At 35.7% G+C, this 19283-nt stretch overlaps 1 protein-coding gene across 3 annotated transcripts in view; it reads left to right on the forward strand.

Moving 5' to 3' along the window:
* RASGRP1 (RAS guanyl releasing protein 1) overlaps nt 1–19050 on the forward strand; it is a 39351-nt gene extending 20301 nt beyond the window's left edge. For 2 of the 3 annotated variants that reach the window (XM_085225062.1, XM_085225063.1), the window contains exons 7-17: nt 2583–2756; nt 3798–3914; nt 5613–5888; nt 7926–8006; nt 8571–8675; nt 10243–10352; nt 10971–11115; nt 12028–12064; nt 12666–12812; nt 13297–13676; nt 15758–19050. In XM_085225062.1, the coding sequence (XP_085081188.1) occupies nt 2583–2756; nt 3798–3914; nt 5613–5888; nt 7926–8006; nt 8571–8675; nt 10243–10352; nt 10971–11115; nt 12028–12064; nt 12666–12812; nt 13297–13676; nt 15758–15892 (1707 nt within the window). In that variant the 3' untranslated portion in view covers nt 15893–19050. The remainder of the gene's footprint in view (nt 1–2582; nt 2757–3797; nt 3915–5612; nt 5889–7925; nt 8007–8570; nt 8676–10242; nt 10353–10970; nt 11116–12027; nt 12065–12665; nt 12813–13296; nt 13677–15757) is intronic. The other variant, XR_014883585.1, reaches the window with a different exon arrangement.
* The last annotated feature ends 233 nt before the right edge of the window (nt 19051–19283 follow it).

Genomic DNA, 19283 nt, shown 5'->3' on the forward strand with positions numbered 1-19283 from the left:
CCAAGGTCAAGTAGAACGAGTACAGCTCAGCTTGTTTCACTGTGACTAAGCTATCAGGTTATGCAGAGGACACTGATGCATGCTCTGTATTGAAAATATTCCTTGGTTTGTTCTATACCCAAACCACAATCACCAACTATTACTGAGATTGGTAGTGCCGCGAGCTAAAATTTTATTTAATTTCTTTGCTAACAGTGAAGTGCATGAACTCATATGTGCCTGTGTCTTTGTCCATACTCTTTTTTGTTTTACTAAACTGAAATTGGACAGTGATATTTACTGACTGATTACTTATTGTCTGACTACCTTCCTTTTTGCTGCAGTCAGTTCAGAGAGGGTGTGAGTATAGAACATCTTAGGTAGCTGCACAATAGATTGAGGGAGGGGGCCTTTGGGGAAGTGGAATAAACTACCTGAACTTCTTCCACATAATCAATTTCTACTAGAAATGCTGGTGTAATTGCGTGCAGAAACAAGTAGTGTCCTTTGGCTCAAATCAGCCATCAGGCTCAAGGGGAATGAAGGAAGCCTGGAAATCTCCTAGAAAGCTAACTTCCGGTGACAGTAAGAAACAGCAATGCAATATTCTCATGCAGCAGATAAGTGCTTTTCTGCATAAACTGCAGCCTGTAGGTAATACTAACATTCAAAGCTCACGTAACTCCTAGCATTTTCAGACATACAATTATTAATGAGTAAAACAGGTATAATTACAGTCAGTTTCAAATTTGTCATGGGATTCCAACTATTACATGCATACATTTTGGTGTAAATTGAAACTTCTTTAACCTCAGATTGGAAAACAATATGCATGAGTAAGAAGTTCTATCATTAACTCTTCGTACAGTATATTCATGATATGTGAAGCCACAGAATCCTTTCCTAATTCTAACTTGGCAGCAGATACCAGGAGGGAGATTTCAAATGGCCTGCGATGTTATCAGTCATTAGAATAACTACTCAGTCATTTGAAAGTCAGAAAGGAATAGCTGATCCTCAAAAATATATGTAGCATGTAGCAAAGACTTCCATGAAACACATGCATCTTGCAGCAAAGAAAGTGCAGAGACTGGTAATCGCAAAGTACTGACTGCAAGTATGAGCATACCTGCAAAACATTTTAACATAGAGCTGTAGAATACAAGCAGCCTAAACTGTTCATTCTGATTCTGCTTTACTCTCGAGGCTTTTTAATTAGTCATTGCAATATCAGGCTGTTGTATTATCTAATACCTGGACTTTTTTTTTTTACCGTATCAGCTGCTAATAATCTGCTTACATCTAACCAGTCTAATAAATCCTTGCAACAAAATTTTCTTGAAATTTTAAGAAGTACTAGATATGAATTTGTTCAGCATTAGAAAAAAATCATTTTTGGAAGGAGAGAGCTAGTGAGAACAAAATATAACCTAATCAAACCATAATTGTACTGGAACTGCTATGAGGTTGATAATTATGTAGTCAAATGTTGAATAATTATCATACAGTGTAGTTGCTTAAATTTCAACATCCAGCCAAATCTGGCTGTAGTTCAGAATTCAAACAATAACTGTAAGTGCTGTGAAATCTTAGAGACAGCTCTACTTATTATTTTCTTACTGTTCTTATGATTTATCCCATTTTTCATTTAGTAAGAGGATTAATGTAGGTATCTGCCGTCACCTCTGACTTTAAGTGTTATTAGTTCTTACCAAATGAGCAGAGGAAAACGTTAAAGCAGAGAGAGAACAAGCAAGAAACAAATAACAGTTTTACCATTTATGATATTTCCTTAAGGATCAATGCCACTCAGTATCTTTCTTAAGCCAAAGAAATATAACACGTATGTAGAACACATACCTACTATAGCTATGAAAGTTTAAGATGTCAGTATTATTGTCCATAATAGAAAGTATATATACAAGTATCCTATAATGTTTTCGGATTATTCACTATGTGTATCCTTGCTAATAGATTAAAAGAAAAAAAAAGAAATCAATGAATCAGATAGACACTGCATCTATGAAAACAAACATTTGCTTCTCTTTGATTTAATGGGAAGAAAGCTTCAAAGAAAGTATCAACGCTTTGTCACATACAGGAGTTCCCTAGACTATTTTAGGTCACTTGGGTTAAATAAGAAAATTTCACAAGGTGCATCAAAATATTAAGGAATCTGTAGTCCTCTTTTCTTAAGAAATCTAACCTCAGTTTTATGTAAATCTGATAGAACTCGTCTTGTTTGGTTAGAATAGTTTAATGTAGAAGCGCTATATTTACAATGTATGTATCTGTAACTTAAACTATCACTGAATTACCAGATTAAACTGAGTTTTAAGCATTATCTTCCTCATAGAGAACTGTGGAGCCAGATACACTGGGAGAGTTGAGACTTGCGAGATGTGCATAGTGCAATGATGTGATACAAACTATGAAGAAAAGATTCTTTTAATTCCATTACTATGAGCTTTCTGCTTTGAAAAGAACAAAGGAGAGGTTTCAAACTTAAGAACACTTACAGTTCACTAATTATGGTGTTCTTCAGTTTTTATTTGTACTTGCATACAGACCATGAGGTAGATTTTTTTTTTTTTTTTTTTGAGTTCTCAGATTATCAGAGCTATATAGTGAATAGCTGCGTGAAGGAGAATCCAACAATGGAAAGATCAATTGCTCTTTGCAATGGTATCTCTCAGTGGGTGCAGCTAATGGTTCTCAGTAGACCAACACCACAGCTTCGAGCTGAAGTATTTATCAAGTTCATTCATGTTGCACAGGTAAGTTTTGATACACAATGCTTTGACTTTCTCTGAAACAGTCCCTTAGTTTCTTTTCCTACTGTCAACTGAGAAAGAGAAGTTGGCAGTGATCTCCCATTTCATACATTCAGTGTGCATACTTATGCCATGCTGTGCTCTTACGCCAGGTATTCACATATTACAATGTAAGAACAGGCAGCAGCAAATGGCAGCAGCAAATATAGTTGCCTTTAACTAGCTTCAGAGCACTCAAGAAAATTAGCAGCCAGTCTAATAATAAAGAAGGAATCACTTACCCCTTTCTAAGATCAGGAGCCCCTAGAAACTCCTAAAGGGAGCAGTCTCCAAGTAGAGATAACTTCCTTGTGGCTGCCAGCCCTTAAATGAGGTTTGGGACCGAGGGTCCACCCCTTCTGATCACACAAGTAAATTGCTTGCAGCTGTCTTCCCAAGGCTGGCCACACCCCTTCTCCAGGTGCTCAATCACTGGTTCAGGCTGTGACCTAACAGTTCCCATATACACAGTATTTTCTATGTCTCTACGGTTTTCTCTATTCATTCTGAAGAAAATATTTTCACAGAAAAATGAGATTTATATATTCTTCAAATCAGTTTGTAAAGTGCCAAGTTGAAAATGCCTGTCATTCCAGTGTATGAATTGCTGTGATGACTTTGGCCATAAGTGGAATTGCTTTTATTTATGCTTCGTGTGATAGAAGCAAAGCTATTGTTCTACTGATGTTTTTTGCATACTAAACGGGCTGTGATCATAAACAAGAAATTGAACAGTGCTGTTGCAGACTCTGGGAAGAGGGAGAAATACTGAGGAGTCTTTTGAAGACTTGCTGTATATGTGGAATTATTATTTAGTAACAAATAAATGTTACACTCACCAGAATCACAATTTCAGTATCAAAGTAAATGAAGTCAAATAGATTGTGGTACAAAACTTCTAAGATTTTGGTCCTGAATAATAGAGGAAATGCAGAATTTGGATGTATATATGGTACAACTTAAAGCTTTAAGTAATGAGTGCTATTTGTTTGTATGTCAACACAGAAGCTTCACCAGTTGCAGAATTTCAATACATTAATGGCAGTGATAGGAGGTCTCTGTCACAGTTCCATTTCCAGACTCAAGGAAACAAGCTCATGTGTTCCTCATGATGTAATTAAGGTTGGTATTGTAACTTTTACGAATCATGTAAATTTAAACTTTTTTTGGTCACTTCACACAAAAATAAAGAAGTTTACTTTGTTAGACATGACATAGAGCAGAGGGAAAAAAAAAGGAAGTTTTTTTTTGTAATTTCATCTTTACAGACATCAGTTACTCTTACACTTTCAGTGTCTCCTTCATAGATTTGTAGAGCTACTTTAAAGTTTCTGTTTAATATTTGGATACGAAAACACCTGTTTTCACTTAGAAGCACACAGAAGTACAGAATAGCTTTCAAATGTGAAAGCAGACAATTAGTTCCTAGAACATTGAAGAATAAAACTTTTGCTGTCCATAGCAACACTGACTAGCTTGAGTTTATAAAATGCAAACACAGACCTCTGCACTTTAATACTGGAAACACCAGTTTTGTTTATCTGATCTTTCCCTATGATAGACTTTATCTAGTCAGACTTGAACAAATTTAGCCGTAAGAAACACATGGTCATAATTTTGCTGAGATTCCAGCTACTAAAACTAAGAAAAGGTTACTATTGTTTTTTTTTAAGCAATTAAATGGTTTTAATCATTTGCTCTTAAGAGACTAATACACTCTACTTGGCTCCTGAAAGAATTTATATGGGCATCTAACAAACCTGCTTTGATCACAAAGTATAATGAACAGGTTTAATGAACAATGCTTATCTGTAATATAGAGCAGAAATATCCCCTTCCACTGATAACAGTTGCAGTTCTTAAGATCCATTGACCCAGTTTAGCAAGCTTATTTTAAAGGCATGTTTTGTTGTTGTTGTTGCTTGTACAAATTTCCTCACCATGAGGAATGCACAAGTACTCATCATTTGAAAAACATTTTGCATCATTTTATAGAAACATTAATAAAAACTTGGAAAATAAAGGCTGATAAGTAGTGGCTTTACTAGTTTAAAATTTACTTTGAAATTTAACTAGAAAGACTGATTTATGAAGGTTAGAAATTGAGTGGATAGACAGGAACTTCCACAAAGAAAAACAAACAAAAAAGAAACCAACCAATTGAAGAACTCTACAAATCACAATAAAACATTGTCCTATTAATTTTATAATATTAAAATGCAGCTTTATGCCTGTATAGTTTTACTTAAGGAAAGTATTTATATTGCTAGACTTGGGACTCATTTGGCTTGCACAACAAAGTACAGTGTATGTTTCTTTCTTCTTTTTAAGGAAAAATGATATGCCACTGATATGCCACCCTGAATTGTAGGAATTCTGGCCATATTGTGATGGCACAGTGTAGGGTTTCTCTGCCAGGACTTTCAGGTGGCAATTCCAACTGGTGACTTGGGAGCCAGAGAATTACATTTCACATTTTAAGGTGAAGACACTTGCTTCTGGGAAGATCAGAGACATGACATCTGCAGACACATTCCCTTGATTTGAGAGGGTTGTATTTTTTTTCCATTGACTAAATAGGGAATGTAGGAAAACTGGCATTATAGACAGATAATATAGGTTATTAATTTAAGTGAGGTGAATAACTAGATTTCATGTGGAGGCTAAAGATTTACATTTAAGAATCCATTCTGGGAGCCACTGTGAATAAACTTCGTAAGAATAACATGGGAAATTACTGTGACATATAAGTAGAACAGAGAGAGTTTTGACGGTTTGATTTTTATTTTATTTTTGACTATTTTTTTTTTTCATTTTTAGGTGTTTAATGAAATGACAGAACTGCTTTCATCTTACAGAAACTATGACTGTTATCGACGTGCTTATAATGAGTGCACTAACTTTAAGATCCCAATCCTTGGGGTCCACCTGAAAGACTTGATATCACTTCATGAGGCTATGCCAGACTACTTAGAGGACAAAAAAATTAACATATGCAAACTGTACTCTCTCTATAACCACATAAATGAGCTGATACAGCTCCAGGAAATGCCACTTCCTCTGGAGGCTAATATGGACCTTGTTCATTTGCTTACAGTAAGTCTATTGGACTAGAGAAATACTTCAGTATTTAAAATGATTTTCAATTGCCTCAAACTGAAGTAAATAGAGAATTATATTAATTATAAATACCTAATGTTATAAGATTCTATATTTTTTTCCTTGCGGGAAGTCTACAGTAGCAGAAGAGGAGAAAAAGTTAGTGATGCTGATTTACCAAGCAGCAAGGGTAGAAATGCCACGTGAGCAGTATGCTTCCAATTATTTCTATAAAAGAAGAAAACATTTATTTCTGTTCCATGACAGTAACATATGTTATCTCTGATCTTTCCCTAATGAAACACTCTGAATCCTCTGCTAACTGAGCCTAAGCAGGGAGAAAGGTAGAAAGCTTCCCTTGCTACATCATGAAAGCAGAAGATTGCATATAAGGCTGTCTCGTGTAAAGTATATAAATTTGGGAAGTCTGTATGGAGGGGGTTACTCAAGAAAGGGTTAACCATACCACATTTCCAGCCAGGTTTCTTCTAATACTAGTGAAACTATCTGACATAAAAATCTGTCAAGTATAGTTGTTTCATTATGCTTCCAGTCATCTTTAGTCAGCGCTATCTTGGGAATAACACTAACACTACCTAGCACATATGTTGCAAAAATAGATTTTGCTTCTCCTTTTAAATGTAAGTACTATCTCTTGATTAAAATAGAAATTCTACCTTTCTTGTTTCTTAGTTTGTTTGGCCCTATCAAGCATCTCAGATTGGATAAGCTATATATCATTCCTTTTAATTTATGGTTACATTACATGCCCTGTTTCAGCAAAATCTGGTAGATAACATGCACATGCTCATGCGCTTGAGATTATTTGTTCTTTTAAGGAGCAATCAGGGCCACAATTTCATGTAAGTATGTATTACAGGACATAAAATAATTGCTTCACTTTAAAACAAGAGTTTTCCATCAACTAATATTCCTGGGCACATAGTTTTCCTGTTTGCTTTTTGTTATTTTCTTCCCAACAATCTGTATCCTTTGTTTTCCTATCAACAGACAAATCAGTTTGAAGAGACACTTGAACACATTAGTCAATTATTCAGAGAAGTACCTTGATACTGGACTAATTTTTGAGTGTCAGAAACTACATTTAGATTTCTGAAAGAAAGAATCTGAAATTATTACTTTACTATATCAGTAATTCTTTCAGTTATGCGCATCTAAAACTTAGTAATGTTATTCAGCTATGGTCTGATGTGTTATCTGGATTAAACAGTATATTTTATTTCTTATTTTTTGTGACTGTCACCATCTTGACTGACACATTAGGATAACTTTGTTATGGATATAGTGTTTCAACATTTTACATCCTTCAAACTTGCCACAGAGCAAAGCTTGTAATGCATTTGCCTGTGGCTTTTCTATTCAGTCACATTTCTAATGTGATCATTTTCATGTAAATATTCAGAAACTGTCATTACTAGTTTTTAATCTTAGCTTGAAATTGTTTCCAGTCAATACATTATTTTCTATACTATTTTGCAGGACACATCCATAAACAAAGATGTAAATTTGGTAACTTTTTCAAATTCCTGAACTTATCCGCGTATAATATTTCTCACTCCACATAACTGCAGCTGATAGTTAAATTCTAACTAAGTAAACACATGTCCATCTTTCATCCTCATCATGCACTTCTTGATTCAACCTGCTTTACACAAGAGTTTCATGAGAATTAAAGTTGATGTTGAATTTCATGGACTGGTGCTTACATTGTGTGAAAGACTATCTATATATCATGGCAGTAACAGTTTTTTTCAGGTTACTTACTAACATGCTGATGCCTACAGTCACTTGAAATGTTAATGTTACAGATTTCCATACAATGGCAGCTACAGACTGGAACTTAGTAATGCATCCATTTCAAATCACGATCAAAACCTGTGCAGCTTATTTTTTTTTTTCTAGGTGCAAACTTGAAACACCAGTCTACCAAAAAATATGACTGCATGCCAGGAACAAGTAAATCAAGTAGTAGTAACTGCTCTGGGATTAAGTTGATGTTCTGTTTATTTTCAGCTGTCCCTTGATCTGTACTACACAGAAGATGAAATTTATGAACTTTCATATGCGCGAGAGCCAAGAAGTCACCGAGCTGCTGTAAGGACCTTTCCAGATTCTTAACAAAATAACTTTATGAATAATGCAGTTAATATCCCTTGCATTCATCTTATTTTATTTTGGGCAAAACTGAAAACAGAGCAAAACTGAGCAAAAGCCATTAAAGCATAAAAAGTTTGGTTGATGATGAAACATAAAGGAGAGACTTGATGCCATATCAGGTTTCCTAAAAGAAACACAAATGCAGTTACTTGTACAGAGGCTTCAAAGCTTCCTCTTGAAAATCAATACTGGTTCTTTTAAGTTAAGAATTCTTCTGTGATTCAAATGATCAAATTCATGAGTTTAATGCTGCAGTTTTTGATCCTGTTTTGGAAAAGATCAGGAGTTTATAGGGCAGTCTGTGAATTGTGATAATTTAAGAAAAGACAGTTCAAGGAAGTTGAACTTGAACTATGACAAAATTATCAAAAATATGACACTGTGTCAGAGAGGCCATTTCTGCAGTCCTTTATTTCATAGTCCATTGTCACAATTGAAAGAAGTATAATACCAAAAATATTTTAGTGTGGTACTAATAAAGTTCCATTCAATTTATTGTAGCCTTTGACACCTTCCAGACCACCAGTAGTTGCAGACTGGGCCTCAGGAGTATCCCCAAAACCTGATCCGAAAACAGTCAGTAAACATGTTCAGAGGATGGTGGATGTAAGTATGGTTGGACCATTTACCTTATATCTCAGTTGTAGTCTTAACTGCTGGGTACAAAAGGATGCAAAAACAGAAACAAGCTATTGGCTACATTCAAAACTGTGCTGACTTTGTTAGCACTTTTGTTTGCACAAAATAGATATTTCTGCTACCTTAAAAAGCATTAGCAGTGAGGTGTGGGAAGAAATTCCTTAAATGACTAAGAAGCCAACCAGGAATGTGAAAGTTGATTTGTATTCTTTCAGAGTCAATCTTTCAAGCAGCCATGTATTCCCACTCTAGCAGGGTTTTCAACATCATGTTACTGGTAGAATCTGAAAGCAGACCTCTCAACAGCTTTGTTACTAGCAGCCATTGCTTTTTTTTTTCTCATTTGGGTCATCAGTTTTATTGGTGACTGATTTCAAAACAGAAACATGAAGAGAAGTAAAGATTTTCTTTACATTCCTGCATCATCTCTTTCTCTTCTAAAGACTTGCTTGTTATCCCTTGATAAATACATACTGTTTTGGAGTGTAGTCCTATATTTGTCCTACATATGCTCCTTGCTCTAGGGCCAACCCAGTCAGTAATGTCATTCCACAAGTAGAAATAAGTCTTCATATAGCTGATTGTTACATGACATTAACCTGATCAAATAAGTCAGGCAGCTGCAGTGGTTTGTCTAGAGACCATCATTGAAAGCATTACTACAAGTTGTGTATGTAGACCTTAGTGATGATCTTAAAGAGCAACTATGAGGTCCAATCTGAAAGTAATGCCTGCTATTTTATTATGTTGGCCCATGACATCAGTGGTGGATGCTGGTGGTATGGCAGTAGATGTTGAATCTTCTGTCAACATTCTGTTACATTTTGTTGCCAAGTGACAGATGGCAGCAGAGGGGATGTCTCACAAAATGGCATCTGACATGGAAGTACATATGGAGTGGTGGTGTATCACTGATTTCCTCATGTAGAAAAAATAGCACCCACTGACATTCATTGATGCTTGCTGAATGTTTATTCAGACCAAACAGGGGATGCAAGAACAGTGAGGTGGTGGGTGGAGTGTGTCAGCAGTGGCACTGTCATAGCATCTGTGAAACAGTGGGTCAGCTCTGCTGTGGAGATTTTTACGAGCATGGCATGCAGGCTTCTGTTCACTGCTGATGAAAATGCATAGCTAATGGTGGTGTCCAAGTTAGAAATAGCGTTTTGTAGCTGAGAACTTGTCCTATCAAATAGAGTTATTGTGCTCTTTCTATCTGTTGTAGTTTCCATGGAAATACATAGAGGCATTACTTTTGGAGCGAACTGTGTAAATAAGAGCTAGCCTTGTGTAGTGAACCATTCAGTTGTGTCTGTGTTGACCTATCACCTATCTGCATTTTCCTAAAAATCAGGAAATCATAATGCTTCTTTAGACTAAAGGAAAAAAAAAAAGTAATTATAAAAACTCTTGTATTATTCAATAGATATTGAGGGAAAGTGGGAGAGGAATGCTCTAAATATTGTGGACAGTTTCTGAAGTGGGAATGTAATAAACTTCTATCCTTGTTATAAACTGTTATTATTTTACACAGTCTGTCTTCAAAAATTATGACCACGATCAGGATGGTTACATTTCTCAAGAGGAATTTGAAAAGATAGCAGCCAGTTTTCCATTCTCATTTTGTGTAATGGCTAAGGACTCGTGAGTACTCATAAATCTCTTTTCACCCAGTTCTGCTTATCAGCCCTGGCTTGTTTGTTTTGTTTTCTCTTCTTCTATCACTAGGATTGTAAAATCACCCTCTTCACCAGCAAAGTGAAAACATAACTGACAAAAGCATCATTCAGATGTTCTGTGAATGAGCTTACAGCAGTGGTTGATGTAGCAGGAAGAATAAAGATAAAAGAAAAATAGAATATTTTTGAATGACAGTATATACCACTGAATAACTTTCAAAAAATGAACCTGCCCCTCAAAAACGGAGAATTGGCAAATGTGTATTTTGGAAAAATTAAGAACTTCTTCTTAGCACCTTAAAACACAGAAAAACAAAACTGATAATAATACTAATAAAACTATGAAGTAGTTTTGAAGTTGCATCTCATATGCAGATTATTCATTTATCCTTACAGGCTGAAATTATAATGTGCAGAGAAGCTTCTGTAAACTTTGGGAGCAGTTAACAAAATTGTTGATATCACTGTAGGTTTTGGTCAATTAAGGTATTGCCATTATAAACTGTGAAGAAAAGGTATGTTTAATTCTTATGCTTTTAAGAAAACAGATGCTTCACAAACAACTTTTCTTGTTTATTTTCAGGGAAGGTCTGATCAGCAGGGATGAAATAACCGCTTACTTTATGAGGGCTAGCTCAATCTATTCCAAATTAGGACTTGGCTTTTCTCACAACTTTCAGGAGACCACTTACTTAAGACCTACTTTCTGTGACAACTGTGCTGGATTTGTAAGCTCTCCTTTTTTATTCTTTTTTTTTTTCATTGAAGGCAAATTATGCTAATATTGTCTGGACAAATACCTGTTTTTATCACATAATTAGCTCATGTGACCTACGAAAATTACCTATATATATAAATAAATATAATATATAAATAAATATAATTATTATATTATTATATAACTCCACATAAATATGTGGAGTGCCTGAGGCCCCTTGGTTTATTCAGCCCAGAGCAGAGGAGGCTGAGGAGAGGCCTCATGGCAGCCTGCAGCTCCTCAGAGGGGCAGCAGTGATCTCTGCTCTCTGTTGACAGTGACAGGAATGGCATGGAGCTGCGTCAGGCAGTTGAGGTGTTAGGACAGGGTTCTTCACTTCGCTGGAATAGACTCCCCATTTGGCCAATGCTGTCAGAAATATGGTTTGAATTCTTGGTGGTCCTATACAGAGCAAGAATTTGGACTCAGTGGTCCTTGTCAGTCCCTTCCAACTCAGGATGTCCTATCATTTTATGAACTCATATTTGGTACAGATGTGACATGATACCTGCCTAGCACAAGAAGATTTAGTAAAACTGAGTCTTACTGCTCCCTAGCTTAGCTGGGATCAAATTCTCCATCTACTCCAGTTCCACAGCTTTACTTTGGGCTGTCAGATCTGCTGATGTATGCATTAGAGACTAGGTCAAGCTATTTTGTTTGTGATTAAGGAGCATACATATAAATATTGTTTGCCAAACAGAATATTTATACTAAAGAGGTAGATGGTTCGTATTTTGATTTTACCATTTAAAGGATAGAAAAAGAAAGTACTCTGCTGGTGCTCAGATTTCAGAACTGAGTGGTGCTTTTAGTGGATTTGTATATCTGGAAGTATCAAATGTGCAGAAATAAATACCCTTTCTGTTTGTCTGAATTTCAGCTATGGGGAGTAATTAAACAAGGATACAGATGCAAAGGTAAGAATCTTTATCTTTTGTTATATTTAATCTATAATTAATGGTGAATGACAAAAAGGAAAAAACAAACAATAAAAAAAACAGCCCTGATCATTCCAAGATTTATTGTTGTGGACCTATTTAATCTGGCTCCTAAAGGAGGAGAAGGCTGACTTAAAGTGACAGAATGATGCTCCAAAAAGAAATGCAAAGCTGAAGGAACTGTTCTACGCTTTGCAAATCTTCACTGAATCCAGAGGGTTGAGGAACAGACTCTTCTATTCTGATGAATGAGAACATCAACTCTCTGTGACAACTGTATAATAGACTCAGAAGTATTTTGCAGGGTTTTCCACTTCATGCAGGTATCTGCTTTCTCTTCAACTTTACAGTCAGAAATCTGCTGCAACTGAATGTTGCTATTTGATATTTTTAAAAATGAAAAGGCTTTTGAGGTGTATATAGCAAAAGAATACAGCTGATTTCTTAGTTTATGTTGTTTCAGGTAATGCATGTAGAGATCACAAACATTTCCCTGCTTCTTGGGCAGGAAACTCAGTGTGAGAGTCGATCTTAAACACAACAGAGACACTGAATTGTGTAAACTTTGATTTCTTTACAGACTGTGGAATGAATTGTCACAAACAATGCAAAGACCTGATTGTGATAGAGTGCAAAAGAAGACACAAAACTTCTGTTGCAGACAGCAGCCCAACATCTGCTCTTGCTTCAAGCCTCTGCACAGTAGCAGTTAAAGAGCAATTCCATGGTGAGGGAAGGTCACATTCAAAAGCTCAAAAGATCTAGATAATTTTTAAGTTGTTCCTTTTATTTTAAAGACAAGTTGTATTGCACTGAGTTTTGTTAGTTAGTTACGGAGTTTTATCAGCCTATTAGCTATAACTAGGCATTCTAGTTCAAGTCTTAGGTGAATAAATTTCTGGGAGACCTCTCCTTACGCTAAGCAAGGTAAGGTGCACAAATTCCACAAGAACTCGGTAAGTCTTCAGCCGGACTCTCATGAGAACTTAAGTGCCATGAAATGAAGAGTTGCCAGGTTCCCTTAACTCTCCCATTTTGTAAGAAGCAGGTCTTGGTATGCTTATTTTTACTACTGTTATTGCATTAAGGAACAGCTGTACTGTTACAATTCTAAAATTCCAGTGTGGAATCTATAAAGTCAGATACTTATGTATCTTTGTGTTAGGAATCTACATCTCCTCTTGACTAAATTTACCATATATATTCTATAGGACAAGAAGAAGGACCATTCACATTTCCAAATGGAGTAGTAGAACACAATGAAGACAGCAAGGACCGAACTATTATGCTCATGGGCTCCTCAGCTCAGAAAATCTCAGTAAGATTGAAACCAGCTGTAGTTCATAAAGGTATACAGACAGACTCTACACTGCTGGCTGCTGATGTATCACATAAGTCAATGGAGAAGAAAGAGAAAAGGATACTAGAAAATCCTTATCTCCAGCCCATCGCACCATCCCCACGTCCAAGCCCCTTACTAAGCCGTAAAAAAGCATATGTTAAATGGGAAAACAAGGAATCCAGCCAGAAGATGAAGGAGGAGCATCACGAGCATCACAGCTATAAACCCTCATACCAGGAACTTGAGCGGGTATGTACATACTGGAACAAATATGGTTTTACACACCAGTACTGTAAAGAGTGTGAAGCTGTGGCTGGGTGGGAAGATGTCATTCTGTCACTGTTCTCAAGTATAATTGCCAGAACAAACCATGAGGGACATAATGAATTCTTAGTCACTTTACCTCCAGCAATGCTTCACTTCAAATAGAAATTTAAGTAGTAGTATAGGGCTTAAGGAATATGTTCTGAAGACCTTACTATGATTATATTGATCCCTGTCTTCCTTAGAAGTGACAAGGAAGTCTGTGACCACAGTTCGATTGCTTAGGACAAGGTATTACTCCATAAAACAAGTTATATTTAAGGAATTGTCTTCCACACATGTAATACAAGACTGGGAATGCTGAATAAGTGTTTTAACATGTTTGACAGTATTCTATTTATGTACAGCATAATGTTGAAAACAGATAAACACTTCCTTAACAAAAATACTTGTAGCTAAAGAAAATGACTTCTAATACAAATTTAAAACAGCAATGTTAGCCAAAACCAGAAATTCCCAGCACTTCAGAGAATGCAGAAGAAAAAAACATTCGGGGAGATGCACACGAGTTAAATAAAGAATTGTAAATCTCACAGTTTTAACATTTTTAGTTAGAAAATAAACATTCTTTACATGAATACCTCAATCAACTTTGGAAACAACTGTTCTAGATAATGGGGTAGTTGCCTGTATTCCTTTCCTCATAAATTACAGTGCTGGCAAATCAGCTCAGTGCACTAGCATCAAATTTTTTACAATATAGTATCATCTGTTATGCATTGCATGTCTTCATTTCTCCTGTATAATGAAACAATATAGAGATATGTACTAAGCCAGTCTAGAACAGCTTGATTGAAGCTCCTAATTTGGCTTGAAATAATAAGCAACAGGAATATACCAGGAATATACCAAAGCTTCTAAAAGGAAGAGCTTTGAAAGGATAGTAAGATGCTTCTAATACTTAGAAGTATTTCTTCTAAGAAAGAAGATTTTGCATAACTTAAATTCTAAGAGCCATATAAATACTTACAGATTTGCATATTCTTAAAGGAAATCAGAACAAAACGGTGAAATAATCATATCTCCATCAAGTTTATTCATCTACTTGAAATTTGGATTTTCAGTGTCATGTCTAAATTGCAGGCCAGTAAGATCAACAAGCAGTGACTATTGCTGAATATGAAAAGCAACAAAGCTATGTCTTGATACCTATCTTATAGTTGTATTCCTGATTACTTAATTACTCATGGCATGGCCTCATTTTGGATTAATATGCTATAAAAATATGTTTGTCCTAATCTAACTGTTGTGAATACTTTTAACAGCTTCCATAAAGTTTCAACATGACCCATCTTAAAAGAAACAGTGAAACTGACATTTTCCTCCCAGGAGTCAGACCGCTATCTTCATATACTCAAAACACTAGTTTCATTTAATTTTATCCTGCATTTTAAATATCTCACTAGATATTTCTGTAGCTCAGGTTCAGAAAGTCTATTTATTGTATTTGCCTTTAAAATTCACAGTCCACATTTTTCAGTTTTGCATTCACAGAGCACATGTGATCTATTTTTTTTTTTAACTGATATAGTATGTAGTAGACAGTCCCTAAAGCACTAATCTGTGCCGTTCTGTAAACAAAATGGTGGTCACATTCCCATTGAGTTTTCTGGACTTATTACTGTCCAGAGGCAGATAGATACTGTCTTAGAGACAGACAGGAAGAGAACTACAAGAATTCATTAAGATCACATTATTTTCAGTGTATAGTCCCTACATTTTATCTTTCAGCATTTGGGTTTTGAAAAAAAAGGTATGTAGGTAAATATCTAGGCATGTTGCCCTCTCTACTCCCCCCCTCACCCCTCAAGAAAAACAAAACAAATATCATTTTCATAGCCCTGAATTTCTTTCAAGTTTGGAAAACAGTCAAATAACATACTGTTCCCTGCTGCTAAGAGCTACACCAGCTGATCTTTATGCCAGTCAACCTACATGCACAACCAGACAATCCTGAAACAAATGTAAAATCAAATACCTTTTTTTTTGTTTGTTTGTTTCCTTAGGAAAGAAATATTCTAAAGGCAGACAACGAAGGTTTAAAGATGCAACTGGAACAGGCACATAAAACAATTGAATCTCTTACGATTCAGAGAAGAAATCATGTTATCGACAATCTACAACACAAAGACTGCTCCTAGCAGATGAGGGGAAGTTTCTTCTGGAAGAATGTAAAACTGAAGGGGACGATTGTGAAAAAGCTGCTTTACCAAGTGAACTGGAAAGACACTCCAAAGGATTTTAAAACAGAAATACCCTCTTTATTCTATACATTTCCCTATTGAAAACACACTCCCAAGTCTATAAATGAATTCCTTCAATTTAAGGTATGTTAGCATCATCTGCACAATGAACACAGTATCTTCTGGGACTGTTTTTGAAAGGAGTGACACTGTTCCTGAAGCTTATGTACATGATGACCATGTGGATTCTACAGTGATTTGGCTGCACATCTCACTATACAAGTGTTCTAAGCAGCTACTCATAAGACTGTCACTTCAGATTTGGCCCAAATTCAGGTTTGTAGAAACAAATGTTCAATAGAGATAAGTATTTAAGTAAAGCTGTATTCTATTAAGAGGGAGAGTTCTTTCTCATTGTGGCTGAAACCAATTAAAAACATTACGCAGACAGTCATCTTTATTTCTGGAGTTTAGCATGAATATTAATACAAGTAGTTAAGCTGTTTATTAGACTTTGTTAGGGCATACTGACAAATGTTATAAAACTTCTTTAAGGTAAAATATGAAACCAGAGAGAGTTCAGAGTGAATTCTGCTTCCATCTCAGTGTTCGAGTTTACAGCTTGGAATACACAGCCCCACTCATTGGGCTTAAGGGATAGCTTGCTGTCCCTGTACTGTAGATAACACAGGGATAACATTGACTATTTTTTTTAACATCAAAGTGCATATCAGTGTTGTAACTTCTGAGTAGTACCTTAAAGACCATATTATGAAGGAAACCGCATAGCAATCTCAATGCAATGGATACTGTATTCCAGTTTCTAACATCTTATGGTTCTAACCAGGATTTATTCAGTTCCCCTCATAGGTTTCATACGCACTTTAGGTGAAGAGTCAAGGTGACTGTGCTCTTACGTGTGTAGATTTTGTACAGTGAAAGGTGCTAGGGAGGTAATGTAGCTTTCTTAAAACTATAATGTGTACAAACTGTTAAGAGATGACAAATCCGTCTTTCAAGTTACTGGTGAATCTTTTAGTCACAAGAGCCAATCTTAAAATTTCATTTGCATTTCACGATAATTCTCAGAATTGTATAAAACTCACTTGCTTTTATAAAAAAGGGATGGCATCAAGCATTTAAATAGCAGAAACTGAAACTAACATATCTGTTAACAACATACCCTCGTGCTCCAGCAGGGGGGTTGGACTAGATGATCTTTCGAGGTCCCTTCCAATCCCTGACATTCTGTAATTGTGCGATATACTTAATGCTTTTCAAAACTTGCAAATCAGTTTACAAAATCCATGACAGATTACATTTTTAGTTGACCCCTTACTACAGCATGTGTGCTTTGTGTTCAGTGGCTTAGATGTATGCTCTGTTTCCAGCTTACAGTCATTAATTGTCAAGCATATTAATACTTTATTTATTTTTTTTTAAAGTCAATCTGAAACTACTTACTAATCTACTGGTTCTAAGTTCCTGGTTAGAACCTGAGTTGTGTTTGCATCCATGACTAAATAAAAACGAAGGGAGAGAGTAGTAGTAATAGTAGTAGTAGACTTTCTGTTATCTTACTGTAAATAAATATGATCTGTAAAGAATTTAAATGCATATGATGAACCTAGCTGTTGTGAAGATTGTGAAACTTCTGTTCCGCATACACTAAACCTGAATTATTAACAGTTAACATGAAATTGCACTTTGATCAGTGAAGCAGTCAGAATGGCTCTCAAACCATATTTGCACATATTTGCTTTGCCAATTTTCTGTGAGTTTCTTGATTTCTGTCCTCTCTGCAGGACTACAGTAAGAAGTATTCCTAATGCACACCTAGCAGATAAAAAGTCTATTTCTACAACAATTAAAAGGAACAGGATAAATGTTGTAAATATTTCAACGTATTTGGAAAATACTTTAGAAGAGCAGCAAAATTTGGCAAATCTCGTGCATCTAAGGAAACTCTGCTTGCTTGTGGTTTCAATTCTAACAATTTCTGTATGTGTGTGTGTATGCATACATATCTACACACACACACTTTGCCTACTCTAGGAGGGTGGAAGAGGAAGAAAATTAACAAATCAGTATTTGGAAAGTTTCCTAATGTCAACACTGACCCAAAGGTTATTGTGTTAGTAACGCTGAGTACTTAATGCTTAAAATCAAGTCAAGTCTGTAGACTTGTACAGTCTAAAATTACTTTTCTGTCACCCTGTTCCTATAAACACAATGATTTAAACCTGTTCGCAGGACCATCTTACAGAACCCATCCATGATACTTCATGTATGCTGAAAACTTACTGCTTCAGATGAATTTGTTGATACCTGAAAAATTTCAAAGCTCTCCAAATACCTTCAGGGTGTTTGCCCAAAGCCTCTTGCAATGTTTTGTTGTTGTTGTTGTTGTGTTGCTTTGTTTTGGTGGTAATCCCTTGTTATTACTTTGCAACTTCCTTTTTGCTGCATGAAGTAATAGTGTTAATAGCAAATACTGACTGTACAAGGATACTGATGAAACTGACAAAGTTACTGAGCAAAAATCCCGCATCTCTGTTGATCTTACTGCTACTATATGCTAGGAAAAATGAAATAATGAAAGTACTAAGTGCTGTTTAGAGGACTAATCAGCAAGCACTGGTATTGAACACCATTTAAAACTCATCTTGTCACAGTTAACATAAATGAAAAGCACTCACCTTTATTCTTTCTCCAGGCTCAGCTGTGTTTCATATGCATACAGAAAGGAAGAAAAAAATGAAATGTTCGTACCCCAACTACTGTTTATTTTCTAAGTGTGAATTCTGATCCTTAAAAGATGAAAGTAAGTAGACTGAATGATTTAACAATGAAAAGGCCAGAGCTAATGTTAATACTGAAGACCACTGCCTTTAAAATAACTTACATACGCTTTTGAAAATACAAAACAATATTACCTTTTGGAATTCTTTGTTACAGTAGCAATCTGTTATCCTGTGGGAAATGATCTCTACAGAAACTCCATTTTTGTTTCAGTGCTATTAAAGAAGATTGAAAAAGTGTACAGACTGTAAACATTTATATAAAGTGTAAGAAATCAGTTTAATATTTATAATAGAAAAAATGTTAAAATTGTACCTTGCCTCCGAGTTTGTATCTGAAAGAAAGAAACCCTAACAACATATATTCATTTTCCTTGGGTCTGTCATTTGGGGCACTTCTGCAGGACTGACCTGATATATGAGAGTCTCAAGTCTACCTTTACATTCTTGAGCCTGAGGACACTGGGAGAACTTGGGAAGCTGGGCATTTTCAGATTATTTTTTCAGAATTTAGTGGCTGAGACAATACAGACACTGTTTTGCCATTA

This window comes from Meleagris gallopavo, chromosome 5, assembly GCF_905368555.1.
Source record: "Meleagris gallopavo chromosome 5, MGAL_WU_HG_1.1, whole genome shotgun sequence".
In the NCBI taxonomy this organism is placed as follows: domain Eukaryota; kingdom Metazoa; phylum Chordata; class Aves; order Galliformes; family Phasianidae; genus Meleagris; species Meleagris gallopavo.